Source organism: Chiloscyllium plagiosum, unplaced genomic scaffold (genome assembly GCF_037043375.1).
Source record: "Chiloscyllium plagiosum isolate Xiang-an unplaced genomic scaffold, Cpla_swu_hap1 HiC_scaffold_21, whole genome shotgun sequence".
Classification (NCBI taxonomy): domain Eukaryota; kingdom Metazoa; phylum Chordata; class Chondrichthyes; order Orectolobiformes; family Hemiscylliidae; genus Chiloscyllium; species Chiloscyllium plagiosum.
Window position 1 is genome coordinate 24,495,503 of NW_028270159.1, and position 17,386 is coordinate 24,512,888.

At 39.2% G+C, this 17,386-nt stretch overlaps 1 protein-coding gene across 14 annotated transcripts in view; it reads right to left on the reverse strand.

Moving 5' to 3' along the window:
* gapvd1 (GTPase activating protein and VPS9 domains 1) overlaps positions 1–17,386 on the reverse strand; it is a 145,201-nt gene that overhangs the window by 14,595 nt on the left and 113,220 nt on the right. For 10 of the 14 annotated variants that reach the window (XM_087998409.1, XM_043720193.2, XM_087998411.1 and 7 more), the window contains 7 exons: positions 13,376–13,510; positions 13,065–13,184; positions 12,409–12,480; positions 11,287–11,645; positions 10,635–10,722; positions 9,704–9,814; positions 593–712 (listed from right to left, as the gene is read on the reverse strand). In XM_087998409.1, the coding sequence (XP_087854535.1) occupies positions 593–712; positions 9,704–9,814; positions 10,635–10,722; positions 11,287–11,645; positions 12,409–12,480; positions 13,065–13,184; positions 13,376–13,510 (1,005 nt within the window). The remainder of the gene's footprint in view (positions 1–592; positions 713–9,703; positions 9,815–10,634; positions 10,723–11,286; positions 11,646–12,408; positions 12,481–13,064; positions 13,185–13,375; positions 13,511–17,386) is intronic. The other 4 variants (XM_087998408.1, XM_087998413.1, XM_087998412.1 and 1 more) reach the window with 2 other exon arrangements.

A 17,386-nucleotide genomic window follows, 5' to 3' on the forward strand; every position in this document is an offset into this window, starting at 1 on the left:
CGCCTGAGGCGGGAATTGAACCCGGGTCTCTGGCGCTGTGAAGCAACAGTGCTAACCACTGTGTCACCGTGCCGCCCACATTTTTATTTGTTAAAATCCAATCATACAACCTCAACAGTGAAGCCATCTTTCAGCAAGTCACATAATTTTTTTTATTTCTTGTTGAAACATCTAAATTGTGGTGATATGTTGAGACTGATTTGAAAGTCGCAGAACAGCTGATCCAGCCACTTTATATTTGAAACTATGTTACTCTCTCAACCGTTATCAGTCTCAAAATTATACCAAGAGGCTGTCTTGATGAGTCTGACAATATGGTCAAGTGTATTTTAGTTCCTGGTTTCCCTTTGACATTTTCTGCAAATTTGCAGGGATACCTGGGCTCCTGCACAATGACATGACAACCAGTCTATTTATAATGTAACCCATTGACATAACTGAATGGTTCAACTTTTAAGGTATTTAAATACAGAAATGTTATTGCAAACACTTTCTTGCTGATACAGGCAAATAATGAATACTTCTACTTCAGCAATGGCAAATTAAATCAAATGACATTTTCTCAACCAAACTTAACAGTAACATTACCTACCTGCAACTTCATCATTGACAACTACTTCACTGGGGCTGGCTCGTTTAATAGCACTTCTATATTTATCCAGGATATCCTCTGCAGCCTGAGCCTGTACGTTCAGCCTGGGAATTGGCTCATCTGGCAACACAGAAATAGTGTTAACAAGCAATTTGGATTAATCAAAAAATATATACATAATTCATTGCTGTTTGTTGGATCTTGTGTAAGTACTACATGTTTATTACACTGCTCTTTAATCTGTAAATGCTATGCTCAATCAGATTGAGTTTTTTTTAAAAAATGACTCCCTGATGAAAGTGCAAAAAGCAAAAGAATTAAAAATTCTTATTTTAACTGGACTTTTAAATATGAGCAAGCTTCAATAGTAGTACAGAACAATTAATAATGTACAGTGCAGTCAAGCTATTTTTCAAGATAAATCAGACCTAATCAAATATTTCTGCACCAATTTGGTATAGGTAATATCTATGCCTAAAGGTCAGCAAAAGCCGAAAGTTCAGGCCACCTTTTTCTGAAAACTATTCATGAAAAATTCTAATTGGTTAGTTAAGTGATTACATTTTATGGATTAACATGGAATTGATCACACCTTTACATAAATTTGGAAGCATTCTAGATGATTACCTGTGACTTTGCTCACAGGCAATCTAGGAAAAACTGAAAAACATGATTTTACATGCAAAGAAACTAAAGAAACATGCTCATCATACATGCACCAGTGAGCACCAAAAACCGAGCATGGAGCATGAGCATCCATGTCACATGGATTGAGAAATACAGGAAACATTATAATCCAATGCCCAGCTCAAGCATCAAAGCTCCAGGGATACAGCAAAAAGCAAGCAAAAGTCCCTGAAAGAGGTGAGATGAGATCTATGCAGAGATACCGAAAAATGAAGATGGGAAAAATGAGAGATTTGTTTTGCTCTAATTGTTACAGCTACTGATGGAGTTCATAGGGAAAATCAACATGATCACAAAGGACCATTGCTTTCAATTATGCATGCTGCTTTGAGATATATTTTTTCTATTTCAGTTTGTTAGGAAGTTGCCGAAGATATGATATTTGTTTTTAAAGGATACGGTTAAAATAAGGAAAACAATAGCAGTTATGATTCAGCAGATATACAATATAAACCAGTATGTTTCACGCCGTATTGACCTACTATTGTGTGACAGGCAAAGCATTTAATTATATAGACACTTTATTGACACCAAATTTATTTTCAGACTTTTCAAACACATTTTACTACAATTATTCCAACAATACAAATGGTTATGTTAAAATTTTCATGTTATCCTATCCAATGCCTTTTACATCAAAAATCTCAACCTTATGAAATGTAACCTTTGTACACTTTATAATTCTCTCTTCTGACTTCAATCACAACTTAAAACAGATTAAAAATCTGAATAGATACCGAAATGCTGCCTTTGTCACTTAATCAGACATCTCCTTGCCAGTATTTCTGCTGTATTGATTTTTAGCATTATAAGATGGTCGCAGCCAAGGAAGCTATTCAGGTCAGTGTGTTTTATTGCTCAGCAGGAACAATTTAGCCACTTGCCTGTCTTTTCCATGTAGGCGTACAAATTTATTTGTTTCAGTGCTTATTCAAGTGACTTGGTTTATAACCAATGGACATAGGAAACTTCTCCAAAGGAGCTGTTTCCTCCAAATATGTTGAAGAATGCCTTAAACCATACAACTACATTAATTTGAAACACTAACTTTAAATGATTCATCTCAATTCTTTGTCCTGAAACATTCAAAACCAGCTACCTATAGCTTCTTGATCACTGGATTCCTTTCAACTTAAGCAATGGTTTACCTTTTTTTGTATTAACTTCCATTTTTGGTTCATCTTTCAAATTTTGTTTGTAAGCTACACAAAGTAGTCAACTGTTTACTAAAATAAAGTTCAAGTTTTATTAGACAATGATTAGCAGTTCACCAAAATCAAAACCATTTTACAACAATTATTCCAACAATACACATCTACCAGAGTTGCATTACAATGATCATTCTTCAATTGCTTCAAAATCAACATTATTGTTCTGTTTATCATCATCATAAGCGACATAATAGCAGAGCATTTCAAAATAGGTAATCATCAAGCACAGTCATAAGGCTTTACGAAGGGGTGAGTTATGCCTGATAGAATTCATTTGAATTCTTTTAAGAGTTAACAATAGATAAAGGGGAACCAGTCGATGTAATGTGTTTGGATTTCTAAAAGGCATTTGATAAGGGACTGCATGTCAGACTAATTAAGAGATCAGTATTCAATCCCCTTAACAAAAGGAAAAAGTGTACTGGCATTGGAAATGGTCCAGGGAAGGTTCACTATGTTGGTCCTGAATATGAAGATTGAGTAAATTGGGCTGATATTCATTGGAGTTTTGAGACTGAAAGGTGACCTTATTGAAACATAATAGATTCTTAGGGGCTTGCTAATGTAGATGATAAAGAAGTTATTTCCTCTTGTGGGAGAGCCTAAGGCCAAAGGTCACATCTATTTAAATCAGAGATGAGGTGGAATTGCTTCTCAAATTGGAGTGAAACTGTGGAATTTGTTACTGCATAGAGCTACACAGGCTGCGGTGCAAAATTATATTCAGGGCCAAGATAGGCAGATTTTTAAATTGGAAATGGAATCAAGGGTGAAAGAGAAGAGAATTCTCAGATCAGCTGTGATTGAATGGAATGATGGAGCAAACTTGGTGGACAGATTGATCTACTTCTGTTCCTAGAACATACACAGTCTAACGGGGAGGGCCTGGTGACAAAATGACCCAGGGAGGAAATAAATTTAAAAAGTTAGAAACAGAAAAATAAAGTGACAATTCGTAATATCTAGTATATTATCTTAGTATTTGCTAGAAATGGCTACTTCAAACTACAGATTTAGAATATGTAGAATTTATTCTGCACCAAAACATAAAAATCTACAGAAATTGATTGTTATATTAAGACAACTTCTGACATTGAGCCATGCCTGATACAACAACTGACAAGACTCATGATATAGCACTGGATTAGTGGTGCTGGAAGAGCACAACAGTTCAGGCAGCATCCAAGAAGCAGCATAGCACTACTACAGTGAAAGTCTGTTATAACATGGATCCAAAATACAAACGTGCATGATAGTTGAAATGTAGACAGACATTACCCAATGTCAGAGGAAAAGCGATGGAGGCAAGACTTGCGGGGGAGGGGTCATGTCAAGTATATTGACGTGTATTATGCAGGACTTCAAATTACTAACTGGTTACAATTTGAAGTTGTATTAATGCAAACATTTCACTGGACAACACACTTCAGGAAGTGTATGAGACAAACTTGGACTTGCAAAAGGCTCAGACAGGCAGGCAGTTCAAATTGGGATAAATAAACCCAATGAGTTTTAACTATCTCTACTCTACAATTAAATAAGAACATCGCTAATCTGACTGTGGATCAACTCCAGTCTCCTTGGACTGTTGGTTGGCTAGGAATCTATACACGTTTTTCTTAAGGTCGTCGATTACCTTGCCTCCAACACTCTCTCGGAAGAAAAATGTTCTACATTCTCAAAATTTCTCCTCTGTCTTAATGAGGGACAACTTTTAAAAAAAAACTGTCCCTATTTCTGGATTCCCCCTCAAGAGGTAGCATCCAGCCTGTCAGGTCCCCTCTTGCCCACCATAATTTTTCCATCTTTCAAGACAAGTTATGGCAAGTCACAAACTCTCCTCAGAGTTCTAGACCAAGGCAACAACCCTATATCTTGTACTCTCACCAAAAGCATTTCCTAAAACAGACGAACAAATACTGCAACATTTTCAATGAAATGTCACCAAAGCGAGAAATGACAGCAAGATTTCAGTTGCTGGAGCAAATCAAAACACCTAACTATACCACATCCCAACAATTTGTTACCTATTCTAACACACTATGGCAACAATCTGTCAAATTGCCCCTCACATCAACATGTTTTTCCTATGGAGATACCGTGACCCGATTTTACTTTGTAAGTCACAAAGTATTTTCCTTTGCTAAACTTGATAACGTAACATTTCAGAATTGTTTTAGATTTATGTGATGAACATCAATCAAGATTTACCATTGCTGAACTTGACGAAGACAGATAACTAGATGGCACAAGTCATTATAGAGATATAGAGACAAAGGGAGAGAGGGGGGGGGGGGGACGCGGAGAGGGAGGGGGGGGACGCGGAGAGAGAGGGGGGGGGACGCGGAGAGAGAGGGGGGGGGGACGCGGAGAGAGAGGGGGGGGACGCGGAGAGAGAGGGGGGGGACGCGGAGAGAGAGGGGGGGGACGCGGAGAGAGAGGGGGGGACGCGGAGAGAGAGGGGGGGGACGCGGAGAGAGAGGGGGGGGACGCGGAGAGAGAGGGGGGGGACGCGGAGAGAGAGGGGGGGGACGCGGAGAGAGAGGGGGGGGACGCGGAGAGAGAGGGGGGGGACGCGGAGAGAGAGGGGGGGGACGCGGAGAGAGAGGGGGGGGAAGCGGAGAGAGAGGGGGGGACGCGGAGAGAGAGGGGGGGACGCGGAGAGAGAGGGGGGGACGCGGAGAGAGAGGGGGGGACGCGGAGAGAGAGGGGGGGACGCGGAGAGACTTTTCATCAGACAATGACTTTGTTCTGTGAATCAGTTAAGTGAATTTTCTCTGAACTGTTAGTACTACAACAATTCTTTGCTTGCAAAAAAAGGACCAAAATTGTCTGTGATCTCACCAATATCACGTATAACAATAATGTTATCCCTTCTTTACATTTAGTTCCCCTTGCAATAAACAACATTCCATTTTGCTTTTGTCATCACTTGTTGTCTCTGCATACTAATTTGCTGTGATTCATATACCAGGTCACCCAGATCCTTCTGTGACAGTTCTACAAGTGCTCCCTATTTAAATAATATCTTGTCTATTCTTTTTGCCAGAGTGGACAAGTTCACATTACATTCCATCTAACAAAATTTGACTCTTCACATACCCCTTTATTCTTTTGCAGCTCCTCTTCATAACATGCTCTTCAATCGGCCAAGTCATTGATTCAGAATGTAAACAGTTAAGGCTCCAACAGTGATTCCTGCACACTCCAGTCATCATATCTTGTCAACTCAAAAATGATCCATCCATGCCTCATTTCCGGTTAGCTAACCAATCCTCTGGCTATGGTAATATAATATCTCAGATACAATGAGCTCATATTTTGGCAAGTACCCTTGAGGTGACACCTTGTCAACAGCATTTTGGAAATTCAAGTACACCGCATCAAGTTTCCACTTTATTGATACTGTCTGTTACTTCCTCAAAGAATTCTAATGAATTAGTCAAATGTGATTTCCCTTCACAAAACCATGACAACTCTGCTTGAGTTACTGAACATTTCCATTCAGATTTCAAGCATCTGCTTTTTGCTATTTGTTCTTGGTTACACATTCTTTTGCTCTCAAAATTCTTTCCATTATCCAAAAATTAGGCAAGATACTATATTATTTAAATTCAAAACGCTAAATATCACTGTAAAAACTTTTGAAGTCGTATAGCTACACATGACAATGAAAACAAAAAAAAAATTCGTATTTTCTGCCACAGTTCAGATGGTCAAATTCTACAATGAACGGCATTGGTTTCAAATTGAAATGGTATTCAACTCTAACATTCATGTCCCTTGTTCAAAATTTCTATTCGCATCTTAGTTCTCCAAACCAATGATTAATGGCAAGGTCAATTTTTTTATACCTCAAAACAAATGAGGATTTAAAGAAAATGACTTGATGTCAAAAACCAATGAATGGACAACAATCTAAATTACAGGATGCAACCCCCAAAATACTGTACAAATTCCAGATCCAATTATTGAAAATTGGATTTTGCCTACTTAAATCACCAGTAAACAGCAGTTGTACTTATCCATTTGCTGTTGATACTGGTCAGCAGAGGGTAACTCTCACTAACATTTCTCATCACTTAAAACTTTGGGCTGGTCTTCCCTAATTCAGTTTTGTCAAGTGAGATCCGTGGATCGTGGTTTTCCATGGCTCAGAGCAACTTTCTCATTCAAATCTTCTACTCTTCACGTCATTAACTATGTAACCAGGCTCTCTGGCATTCTTTGCGTGGAATTGAGTCGCAGGAGAGGCAAAGTGCTTGCCGCTGCCAGAACCTTGTGTATTCATACTGCTAGTGCCATATTTAGAAGTTCTACATACACCATTTCAAATGCTGCATGCAGGAACTACCTACCACATTGTGGCACTCAACCAGTATCACAGAGGAAATGGCTCATTTCAGTAAGTTAGCTACCTGCTATACAAACAGGGACTTGGAGGTGCCAATGTATGAAATGGTTGAAAGCTGTCCTTCCTGCTGACTGCCAAAAGAGGTTATACTACTAGAGCCAGCAAGTCTGGACACACAGTGGCTTACGTTAGAATTACGCCAAAGTTAAATAGAATTCACAACAGCACAAGAAGTTGATCGACAACATACTCCACAAGATAGATGCTATATCCTCTCTCTGTACAACACAGTCACAGTGCCATCATTCATTTTAATCTTGCCACTTCATATATCTCACTGTGGCTCATGGACTGCAACTGTCAGTATTGCATACAAGTCCATGCAAAGGCTCTCACCTACCTCAGCATTCCAAACCCATTAATCCTTCCTGCTGTCTGCACTTCATACTCAATCACTGGGAGCACTTTACACTTCTCCAGTCTCTACATCACTGCTACTAGTCTTCAATTATATTAAGTCCTCCATTTGTCTCATTTCAGGGAAAACTGGGCTAAAGGATCAAAGACTGATGGCAGCAGGGTTTTCACTGCTTTCAAGAAGAAACTGTCAATTTGGCCAGAGACGAGCGCAGTCGTTCACCTCGAGATCAGGAGATATCAATGACAAACCGATCCAGTAATATGCTGTTCTCCTGTTAATGTTAGAGTAAACATTCATAATCTGTACCATCTTTTATCCGTCTTACACAACTCGTTCGCACCCTTCTCTTCAGCAGGCACTAGGGGCACCCAGCAAATCTCCTCCCCAAACAGTCCTGCGTGGATGTGGCTACTGATCCTTAAGAGGAAGCACTGGTCAGGTTTTCACCTACATCCTCCACCAGGTCAGAAACCTCCATCAAGTGTGAAAAACTAAGTATGCCACAAGCAGTACTAGACATATTTGAAAATTTGGTGCAAATGAGGGTACAAAGGACTACATACTTTACAAAATGGAAGCAACATGCTTAAATAGACAGTGTAAAGCAATCCTCCAGACAAAGTTCTGCTGTGCAGCCACATTATGCAAAATGGCTACTGTGCCATGTGAGCCTCTATTAAATACTAGAGGATGAGTTACCAATGGATTATATGGAGACACAGAAATTCCTTTATTCACTTGATGATCTATGAAGAGTGGTAGCAGAAGCATCAAAAGCAAAAACCTTGCCCTCACCTCCCACAACTGTTTTATATTTTCACCCGAGACACATTCTTTCATTTTGGTACAATGGAAAGTAAACATTATTTTCATTTTTGTGATGCACAATGGCACCAACATCATGGGCTCAATTCCTGCACTAACTGAAGTTACCATGAGGTTTCCACCTTCTCAAGCTCACTGATTGCCTAAGACATGGTGACCCTTAAATTAAACCACCATTAGTCATCTCTGTTGTGGTTGTGCGCGCCGAGCTGGGAATTTGATCGATCTCTCTCTCTCTCTCTATACCTCTATCTCAACAAGCAACAGGAGTTCAACACTACTATTATCGGACAAGCCAAACAGAGAACAGCCAGGGAATTCCTAGAGGCATGGCACTCACCCACGGATTCAATCAACAAGCACATTGACCTGGACCCAATATACCAGCCACTGCAGCGGACAGCTGGAACTGACAACCGGAAGCGGTAAAGACAAGTCACTATAAATGCCAGAGGAAACATCACAAGCGCTTCACAGGAGGATCCCAAGCAGAGGATGTCACCTAGACTGGGGACGAAACGTCTGCAACACAAAGTGGGCTGCACGGTGGCACAGTGGTTAGCACTGCTGCCTCACAGCGCCTGAGACCCGGGTTCAATTCCCGCCTCAGGCGACTGACTGTGTGGAGTTTGCACATTCTCCCCGTGTCTGTGTGGGTTTCCTCCGGGTGCTCCGGTTTCCTTCCACAATCCAAAGATGTGCAGGTCAGGTGAATTGGCCATGCTAAATTGCCCGTAGTGTTAGGTAATGGATAAGTGTAGGGGTGTGGGTGGGTTGCGCTTCGGCGGGTCGGTGTGGACTTGTTGGGCTGAAGGGCCTGTTTCCACACTGTAATGTAATGTAATCTAATCTAATCAAATTCCCAGCTCGGCGAACAGAACCAGAACAACGAGCACCCGAGCTACAAATCTTCTCCCAAACTTTGATTAGTCATCTCTCTTTAATGAGAGATCAGCCTATAGCTGCTAAGTGGCATTACCTTTTTTAAAAACTTTTAGCAAAACCTTATGAGATGCAAGTACATCATATTTAATTAAGAAACAAAATGGGAGATTTGTTCATAACGAAGAAAATTGAAAGTATCCATTTGACAATTGCATTCAATTACACCTCACCGAGAAAGAAGTGAAATGATAATCAGTGCAACAGGGAATTGGATAAGGTTAAGCATATGATAAAAGGAACATCAAGAGAGGAAAAGCATAGCTGTAGAAAGGCAAGCTGCCAAAACACTCAAAATCGCTGAAAGAGCAGAGACACAGGCTAGACATATACTACTATACTTGTAATTGGATCCCTGGCATTAAAATAGTATACAGGGTTATAAGCAATTGGACAGTTGTGATCAATGTAATGGTCCTATAAGAATTAACGTTCCAAACTGGAAGTGTATGTTAGCACCAGGTTTAGCAACTAGAGTGCAAATTCAAGGCACTTTCAAATCAAAGATTCAGTTTGCATATTTGTACTACATGGTTAGTGCGATTTCCATGCATTTGAAGTAAATACTTCTGTTTTTAAAAAAAAGCTCTGATAATTTGTAATTTATTTGATTTTGTTTAAGATATTTCTGTTTCATGCGGGTGTTATTTGTCTTTGTAGACCTCATTCACCATTGATTATGGAAGGTAGGATCAGCCAACCTTGCATGGCCTGAAACCTTTCCTGTGCACCATCTTCTTTGTCTTTTTCTTGTTTATCTTTCTTCCTGAAGGAAATAGGAGCTAAAGAGAAAATATACCGTATTACAAAAACAAAGTAACTTCATCACATGCAGGATGAAGAAAATCATGGCTTTAACCAAAACCTTGTGGTGAAGTGTAGCTGATAGCATTTAAGGTTTTAGTGTTAGATAACATCTTTTCATACTTTATACTAACTAAGCCAAAATTCAAAAGTAAATGTTCAACTGCATTTCGACCTGACAATCAATTGAATATACATGTCAATACAGTTATTTTAGTAAATATTATCTCATTCAAAAAGTGCAAGATTATTTCTAAACTGAAAACTTTAAATTTTAGATGACAAAGATTTGTAACTAATGTTAATGGTAACTACTTGTTTTTTTGGAAGGAAGCAAAACTGCAAAATGTACTAAGTGGAGATTTTTTTGTATGTGGACTCAAACAACCCAAAAGACTCAAAAGAATGGATTAGGCACATTACTGACTTTGGGTCAGTGTAAGCAATTACAAATGCCAAAATACAATGAGTTCCAAATTAAAATTCTTGGGAAAGCCCCAGGCTGTTGATTTCTATGATGCCAAAGTAGTTGACAAGCAGTAAAACAAGGAACGCAAACAAGCAGCCTTTTTATTTTTACAGATAAGAGTGAAACAAATCAAAATGCACTGAGCTGCCACAGGCAAATGCACAAGAAAGTTATATAGATACAGTTAAGCTAGAAAAAAAGACGCGGTGTTTCAAGGTGCTGATGAATTCTACAGTAAAAGAATTCTAATCCAGTTATCAAAATAACAAAAACAACTGTCTTTTATTTCACATACTTTGTTGAAAAATGGTTAAAATACCAAGACTAACCTTTCGGAATAGCAGACACAAATCGTTTCTTCCACCAGGATTTACTACGATCTGACTTCTCATCATCACTGTCCTTTCTTTCCTCACCCTGCATCGAAGGGTGCAAGAGTGAACGCAGACATTTGGAAGAGACTTTAAGGCTTATAATACAGGATATGAAAGAGAGCGCAAATCTGCAAATTCTCAAATGCAAGTTTGTGGATTCGCAACCACATGGCCTCATCTAATAAACACAATCGCTTAGTTGCATTTTAAATTGCACATTACCAAAATTTTAATTTATTCCATTTTTCTTTGTATCATAGATCTAGGTTACAGGCTGTTTATTTTCAAGCAAATTAGAAATGAGTCTCTCTCTTCAGTATGATAAATGAGTTTATTCTATATACTAATCAATACCCACCAAAACCCTTTTGCAAGCTTCAGGTATGTAGTGCATGAATTGGGCTTCTACAGGATTTCATTGTATGAGTAATAGAAGGCAACTGAGAAAGATTTACATTTGTATCATGCCTTAGGAAACAACTTTCTTACATTAAGATCAAATATTCAATACAAGGTATGCAACAAGGGCATAATCAAGAACATTTCTAATGTAAAACAAATCTGTTTGAAATGGGAAGGAATACTCAAAATGCATAACAGATCTTACGAGAGAATCTTTGCTTGGAGATGAAGTTGGTCCTGAGGTTCCTGCAGCTGCTGCCCCAGCTGCAAACAGTTCCTCATTCCCTGTTCTTCTGCTGCCTGGTGCATTCCAACTAGGATCACTCATTGGTCGGCGAGAAGAAGAAACAATATCAGAACTTCTGCTGCGTACTAGCCTTTCTGGAAAGGAGTGCCTCTGTTTCAGCAACTCAGCTTCAGTTTGGCAACAAGTAGGAGACCCAAATGCTGGCAATCGGGCATCGGTGCCTCCTACAGCACCTTCCAGTATAGGAGGATCAGGTGGTGGGTGTGACGGTCTTGCATAGTGTACTTTAGACCTGACTATTGATGGCATGATGGAAGCTGTGAATTTTGATTAAAAAAAACAACATGAAGAATGGCATACAGAACATTCGAAACAAACTATATTTGCCAGACATCCAAAGATCAGAATGCTAATGATGAACTTCTTTGTCGAGGAGCAGAGGAAAAATATTTCAATATTCCAAAACTCAAATTTAAGACATGGAATTTATTGAACAAATACATGTTTGACATATGTGTGCTTAGAAACAGAGATGGATAAACCAGAGTAGGTTTCTGTGCAATGTCCTCTAAAAAGGTGCACAATTAGTGCCACCCTCCAACCTTTTCTTCAGATTTTAGTTACTTTTGTTAATTGGGTTTTTTAGATTAGATTACTTACAGTGTGGAAACAGGCCCTTCGGCCCAACAAGTCCACACCGACCCGCCGAAGTGCAACCCACCCATATCCCTACATTTACCCCTGACCTAACACTACGGGCAATTTAGCATGGCCAATTCACCTAACCTGCACATCTTTGGACTGTGGGAGGAAACCGGAGCACCCGGAGGAAACCCACGGGGAGAACGTGCAAACTCCACACAGTCAGTCGCCTGAGGCGGGAATTGAACCCGGGTCTCTGGCGCTGTGAGGCAGCAGTGCTAACCACTGTGCCACCGTGCCGCCCAGGGTTCTTTCGCTTCATCATAAGAAACAAATGCAGAAGTCAAATATTCAAATAGAAGACCTATTGTATCCATATCCTCTGCAAATGGTTTAAACTTAATTACAATAATGATTTTAACTCTGCCCCAAACATACCATCAGAAGACAATGGGTCAAACAATGCAAGCAACGTGTCTGTCTGGGAGAGTGAAGAAGTCATCTGCATACCTGCAAATCCAATGAAAAGATTATGTCACTTCAGATTAGCTATCAAATATACATCATTGCTTGAATAATACATTTTGAAGCTTAATTAATGCTCAAGTTAGTTACAGGTCACCATGCAGATCAGCCACCAGGATAATCTACCATAAGCTGTCTGGCTATATTTTCGTGGACAATCAAATAAGAAGCCATAGACATTAATGATTCTGGTACTGCGGGATAGATACAATGCATAAATTTGCACCTGGCAGTCTGCTGCTGCATGTGCATGAACATATTACACAATGCTTATAACTAAAGTTTGCCCAACACCTGAAAAGTCAATTCTGGTGCTCTGAAAGTGTAAATAAGCAAATTAACTTGTTCGAGAACAAGACAATCCTTGCCCCAACTAAAGAGATTTTGCCCGAAGTAAATGGGAGACCCAACAGAGAACATATTTGGAAAGGGTTAAGTGTTCACAATCAGAGCATCAAAAATTGTTAGCTATGGAAAGATAGCTACACTCTCCTTGCCCCCTATATTTCTGAAATCTGATTTTTTTTATGTGTTGCCATATATATATATATATAAACATCTTTATTTACCCTGAACAATTTCCTCCACTTCAGGGCTTGTAACAGAATCTTTCCCTCCAAAATCGGAGCTGCATTCTGATCGGATATCCTCGACTTTGTTGGGTATGTCTTCTGAAGTCATACTCATGCCTGTTAAATATAGTGTGAAAAGCCCAAGAGGCATTAGTTCTGAAAAGGAAGTACTGTGATTGTACTTTATGAAGAAAATGTCACTAAACATAAAAACTGCCACAATCTAAGTCAAGGACTATTTTAAGCTTCTGCAAAATATTTACTATAATATCAAGCACAATTAATCATAATGCTCCATTGTCCTGTACCTGAGACAACACTGAGACCAGGTGTACTGGGCCGTGAACTCACTTCCCTCACATCTGTATCGTCAGATGTGCTACCCAATCCTGAGCAACTTTCCAGCTCCTGCAACCGCTCCTCTTGTTTCAAATCTGTAGCTTCTGAAAAACAAGAAAATTTTTTTACACCACCGCAACAGCATTTTTACAACATTTTTCCAAGGGAGGTGATTCAGAAGACAATCTTGTTTTTGTTTTCTACTCCAGGGAATAGGTGGGGAGAGAAGTTGTATGTCATGGGAAATGAGTCAATACATGAATTGCAACTTGTCACCTTGGATTTAGAGCTCACAGATCACTAAAAGCAAGAGGTCCAGACAACTGTGTTGCCTCCAATGCTAGGGTTCTGGATATCTACTCAGGGCTAGAAATGAACTTGCAGTGGAGGGGGAAGATACAGGTACCAAAGACATATGTAGAACTAGCAAAGGACGTAAAATGTGTTTGGAGCTAGGTCCGAAATTGACAAAGTCAAACCTTGTAGATTATAATCTCTAGATTATTACGTGAGGCATGAATAAATTGGCACAAGTTGCATAAAGTGAAAAGGATAAATCCATAGCTCGGAGTCTGGAAAAAGTGGCTTCCGGTTCATCAGCCATTGATACTAGCACTAGAGTAAATGGCTGCTGTACCATTGGATCATGTACACCTGAGCGAAACTTTGGCCTTCATTGCTATGGAATTGAATTTTAAAAATAGGGAAGTCTTGTTGCAACTGTACAGCAAATTGGTGATGTTGTACATTGAGTATCATATACAGTTTGGTCCCTGTATTTAAGAAAGGATATACTGGGATTGGATGCAGTTCAAAATAATATTACTAGACTGATTCCAAGGGGTGAAAGGATTGACCCATCATGAAAAATGTAACAGTTTAAACCTTTATTCATTAGCTTTACAAAAGAAAAGGCCAATCTTATTAAAACATGCAAGATTTTGAGAGGGGTGAAAAAATAGAAGTTGAAATGGTGTTTCCACTACAGGGGCAATCTTGAACTAGGGGGCATAGTCACAGAATAAACATATATTCATTTAAAACAGATATGAAGGAATTTCTTCGCCCAGAGGGTAGTGAATATTTGAAATTCACTACCTCAGTTGTGGAGGCTCTCTCACTAGGAATACAAAGAGGAAATAGACAAGATTTTTGAAATATCAGAGTGGAGGGCTATGAGTAGTGCACGAAAGAAGAGTGGAGGCCTGGGGCAGATGGTCAGGCAGGCTTAAGAGGCTGAATGGCTTATTCGTGTCAATTATGTTCTTGAACTATTCTGGGGTCAGTGTTGTAAACTGCACAACTAAGGACGTACAGAAGGTTTTGAACTAAATAGTGGGGGCAAGGGATCAAATGTGCAATGAAATGGTATATCAATAAATAGGGACTAGAGGGGCAAATAACCACGTAGGAAAAAGGGATAAAATTGCAGGATGGGGCAAAGGGAAATAAATTGGGAAAGGCCAAGACTAGATGTAAGATAGATAACAAAAAGGTTAAACTAAAGGCTCTAAATACATGCACCATTTATAGCAGAGGAGTCGATTGTTCATTGTGAAGATAATAAATAATTTGATAGTTACTATGAAGACAGCTTCACATTGAGGATTGGGTCCTGAATATTGAGCGATCCCTGACATTAAAGAAAAGTAGAAAGCTATGTTAAAATGGAAGGGCTGCACTCTAATCAAAGATGGAGTCTGTGCAATAATTAAACATCATCTTGGTTGCAGGTGAATTGATTTGGATGCAGGTGAGGAATAGTAGGCAAAGAAGTCACTAGTGGATATGGTCTCGAGGCCCCCTATTAGTAACCACATTGTGGAACTAGGTAGTAATATTGGGTGCTTGTGATCAAGGGTGGCATTAGTCATGAGTGACTTGCATATTAACTGGTAAAATCAGATAGGCAGTAGCAACCTGGATATAGAAAAACTTGGCAAAATTATAAGTCGCCAGGCAAGTGTGACGAAGCAAACTGCTGCTGCTGCAGGCTGACAAATCTCCAAATACAGCCAAATTTCATCTTCGGGTGTTAAGAGGTTGTTAAGAAGGTTAATATTAAATTTTCAAAATTCTTTAGATTCCAAAAAAGATTCCACAAGCCTGGTATGTAGTAAATATAAGCCCTCCATTCTAGGAGGCAGTAAACATGAAATTATGGTCCAGTTAACATGATATCACTTGTAGGTAAGGTGTTTGAATCAGAGATTACAACTGTGTACTTCAAAACACTCGAAGTAATTAGGAAGAATCAGTATGATTTTCTTAAAAGGGAAATTCACTACATTAGGGTTTGCAGAAGACATCTGAAAAGGTGCCACATCAAAGGTTATTACAGAAATTAAAAAGATCATGGTGTAGGGAATAACACTAACAGTGACAGAAGATTGGTAGGCTTACTGAAAACAGTATGCATAAATATGGTTTTGTCTTGATAGGCAGGATGTGACATATAGAATCCATTAGAATTGTGCTGGCACATAAAATGATACAACTTACATCAATTATTTGTACGGAGAAAGAAAGCAGGTTGACATCAAATTAGGTGGGAGGGAGGGAGGAACAAAAGGAAATGTTATGAATACATAAAGAAGCTGCAGGTGGATCGAGATCGATTGAATGAGTGGGCAAAAGTCTGGCAGATGAGTGCACTGTGGGGAAAATGTGAAATTATTCACTTTGGTACTAAGAATAAATAAATTACTTTAATAGGGAAGGACGACAGAAATCCAAGGTGTAAAAGGATTTGAGTGTTCTGGTGCATCAGTCACAAAAAACTAACATGCAGGGACAACGTTTAATCAAGAAGGGAAAGTTTAATCAAAAATGAGATGCTATCCTTTTAGGGTTAAGAAGAATTGAACATATAAGAAAGAATGTTACCCTTCAGTTTAACAGAGTATTGGTGACATTATATCTTGAAAACCATGTGCAATTTTGGTCTCCTTATTGAAGGAAGATGCAAATATTTCAGAGGTGGTTCTAGATTCTAGAGTACCAGATTGCTATCAGACAACCTGCTCATTTCAGGTAACAACAAGTTGGACAGGCTGGCCTTTTTTCCACTAGAGTTTAGAAAACTGACTGATATCTAGGTTTAAATGTATAAGATCTTGAATAGTCTTGAAAAGGAGGGTGTAGAAAGGCATTTCTTCTTGTGAGTTTGTCCAGAAATAGGGGCACTGTTTTAAAATTACCAGTCACTCATTTAGAACACAGATCTGACATTCCTCACACCACTTTCCTGCCCTTTCCCATAATATTAGATTCCTGATCAGTCGAGGAATCAATCTCAGCCTTAAATATGCACAAGGACTCTGGCCCCATGAATCTCAGGGGCAAAGAATTTCAAAGAGCCTCAATCCTCCAAGATGAAATTCTCCTTCTACTCAGTCTTAAATTTGCACCACTTAATGCTGAGACGACGTCCTCTGGTTTTAGACTCTTCAATGAGAGGCAACATCTCAACATTTTACCTGTTAAGCCCCTTAAGAATCTCTGTCGCAATGAGATTACATCTCATTCTCCTGAATTTCATTGAGTAGAACTCCGAAGTGTTCCATCTTTGCTCCTAAGATTATCTTTCCACACAGGTATCAATAAAACTTTTCTGAACTGCCTCTATTAAAAAAAAATCCTTCCATAAGGGGAACAAAATTGCTCTTAGTGCTCCAGACATGGTCTCACCAGCACCTTGTACAGTTGCAGTAAGACTTCGGACTCTAATACTCGAACCCCCTGAAATAAGGGTCAGTATTTGATTAGCCCTCCAGGTTACCTGCTTCACCTGAATGCTAGCTTTGTGTTTTGTGCACAAGTATTCCTCAGTCCCTTTGTGTTTCAGCTTTCTGCAGTTTTTTTTCTCTATTTACATACTGTCCTTTTGCTCTCCATTCCAAAATGAATAATTCCACATTACACTCAACTTGCCAACTTTTGACCAACTGTTTAACCTATTAATATCTCTCTAAATGGTT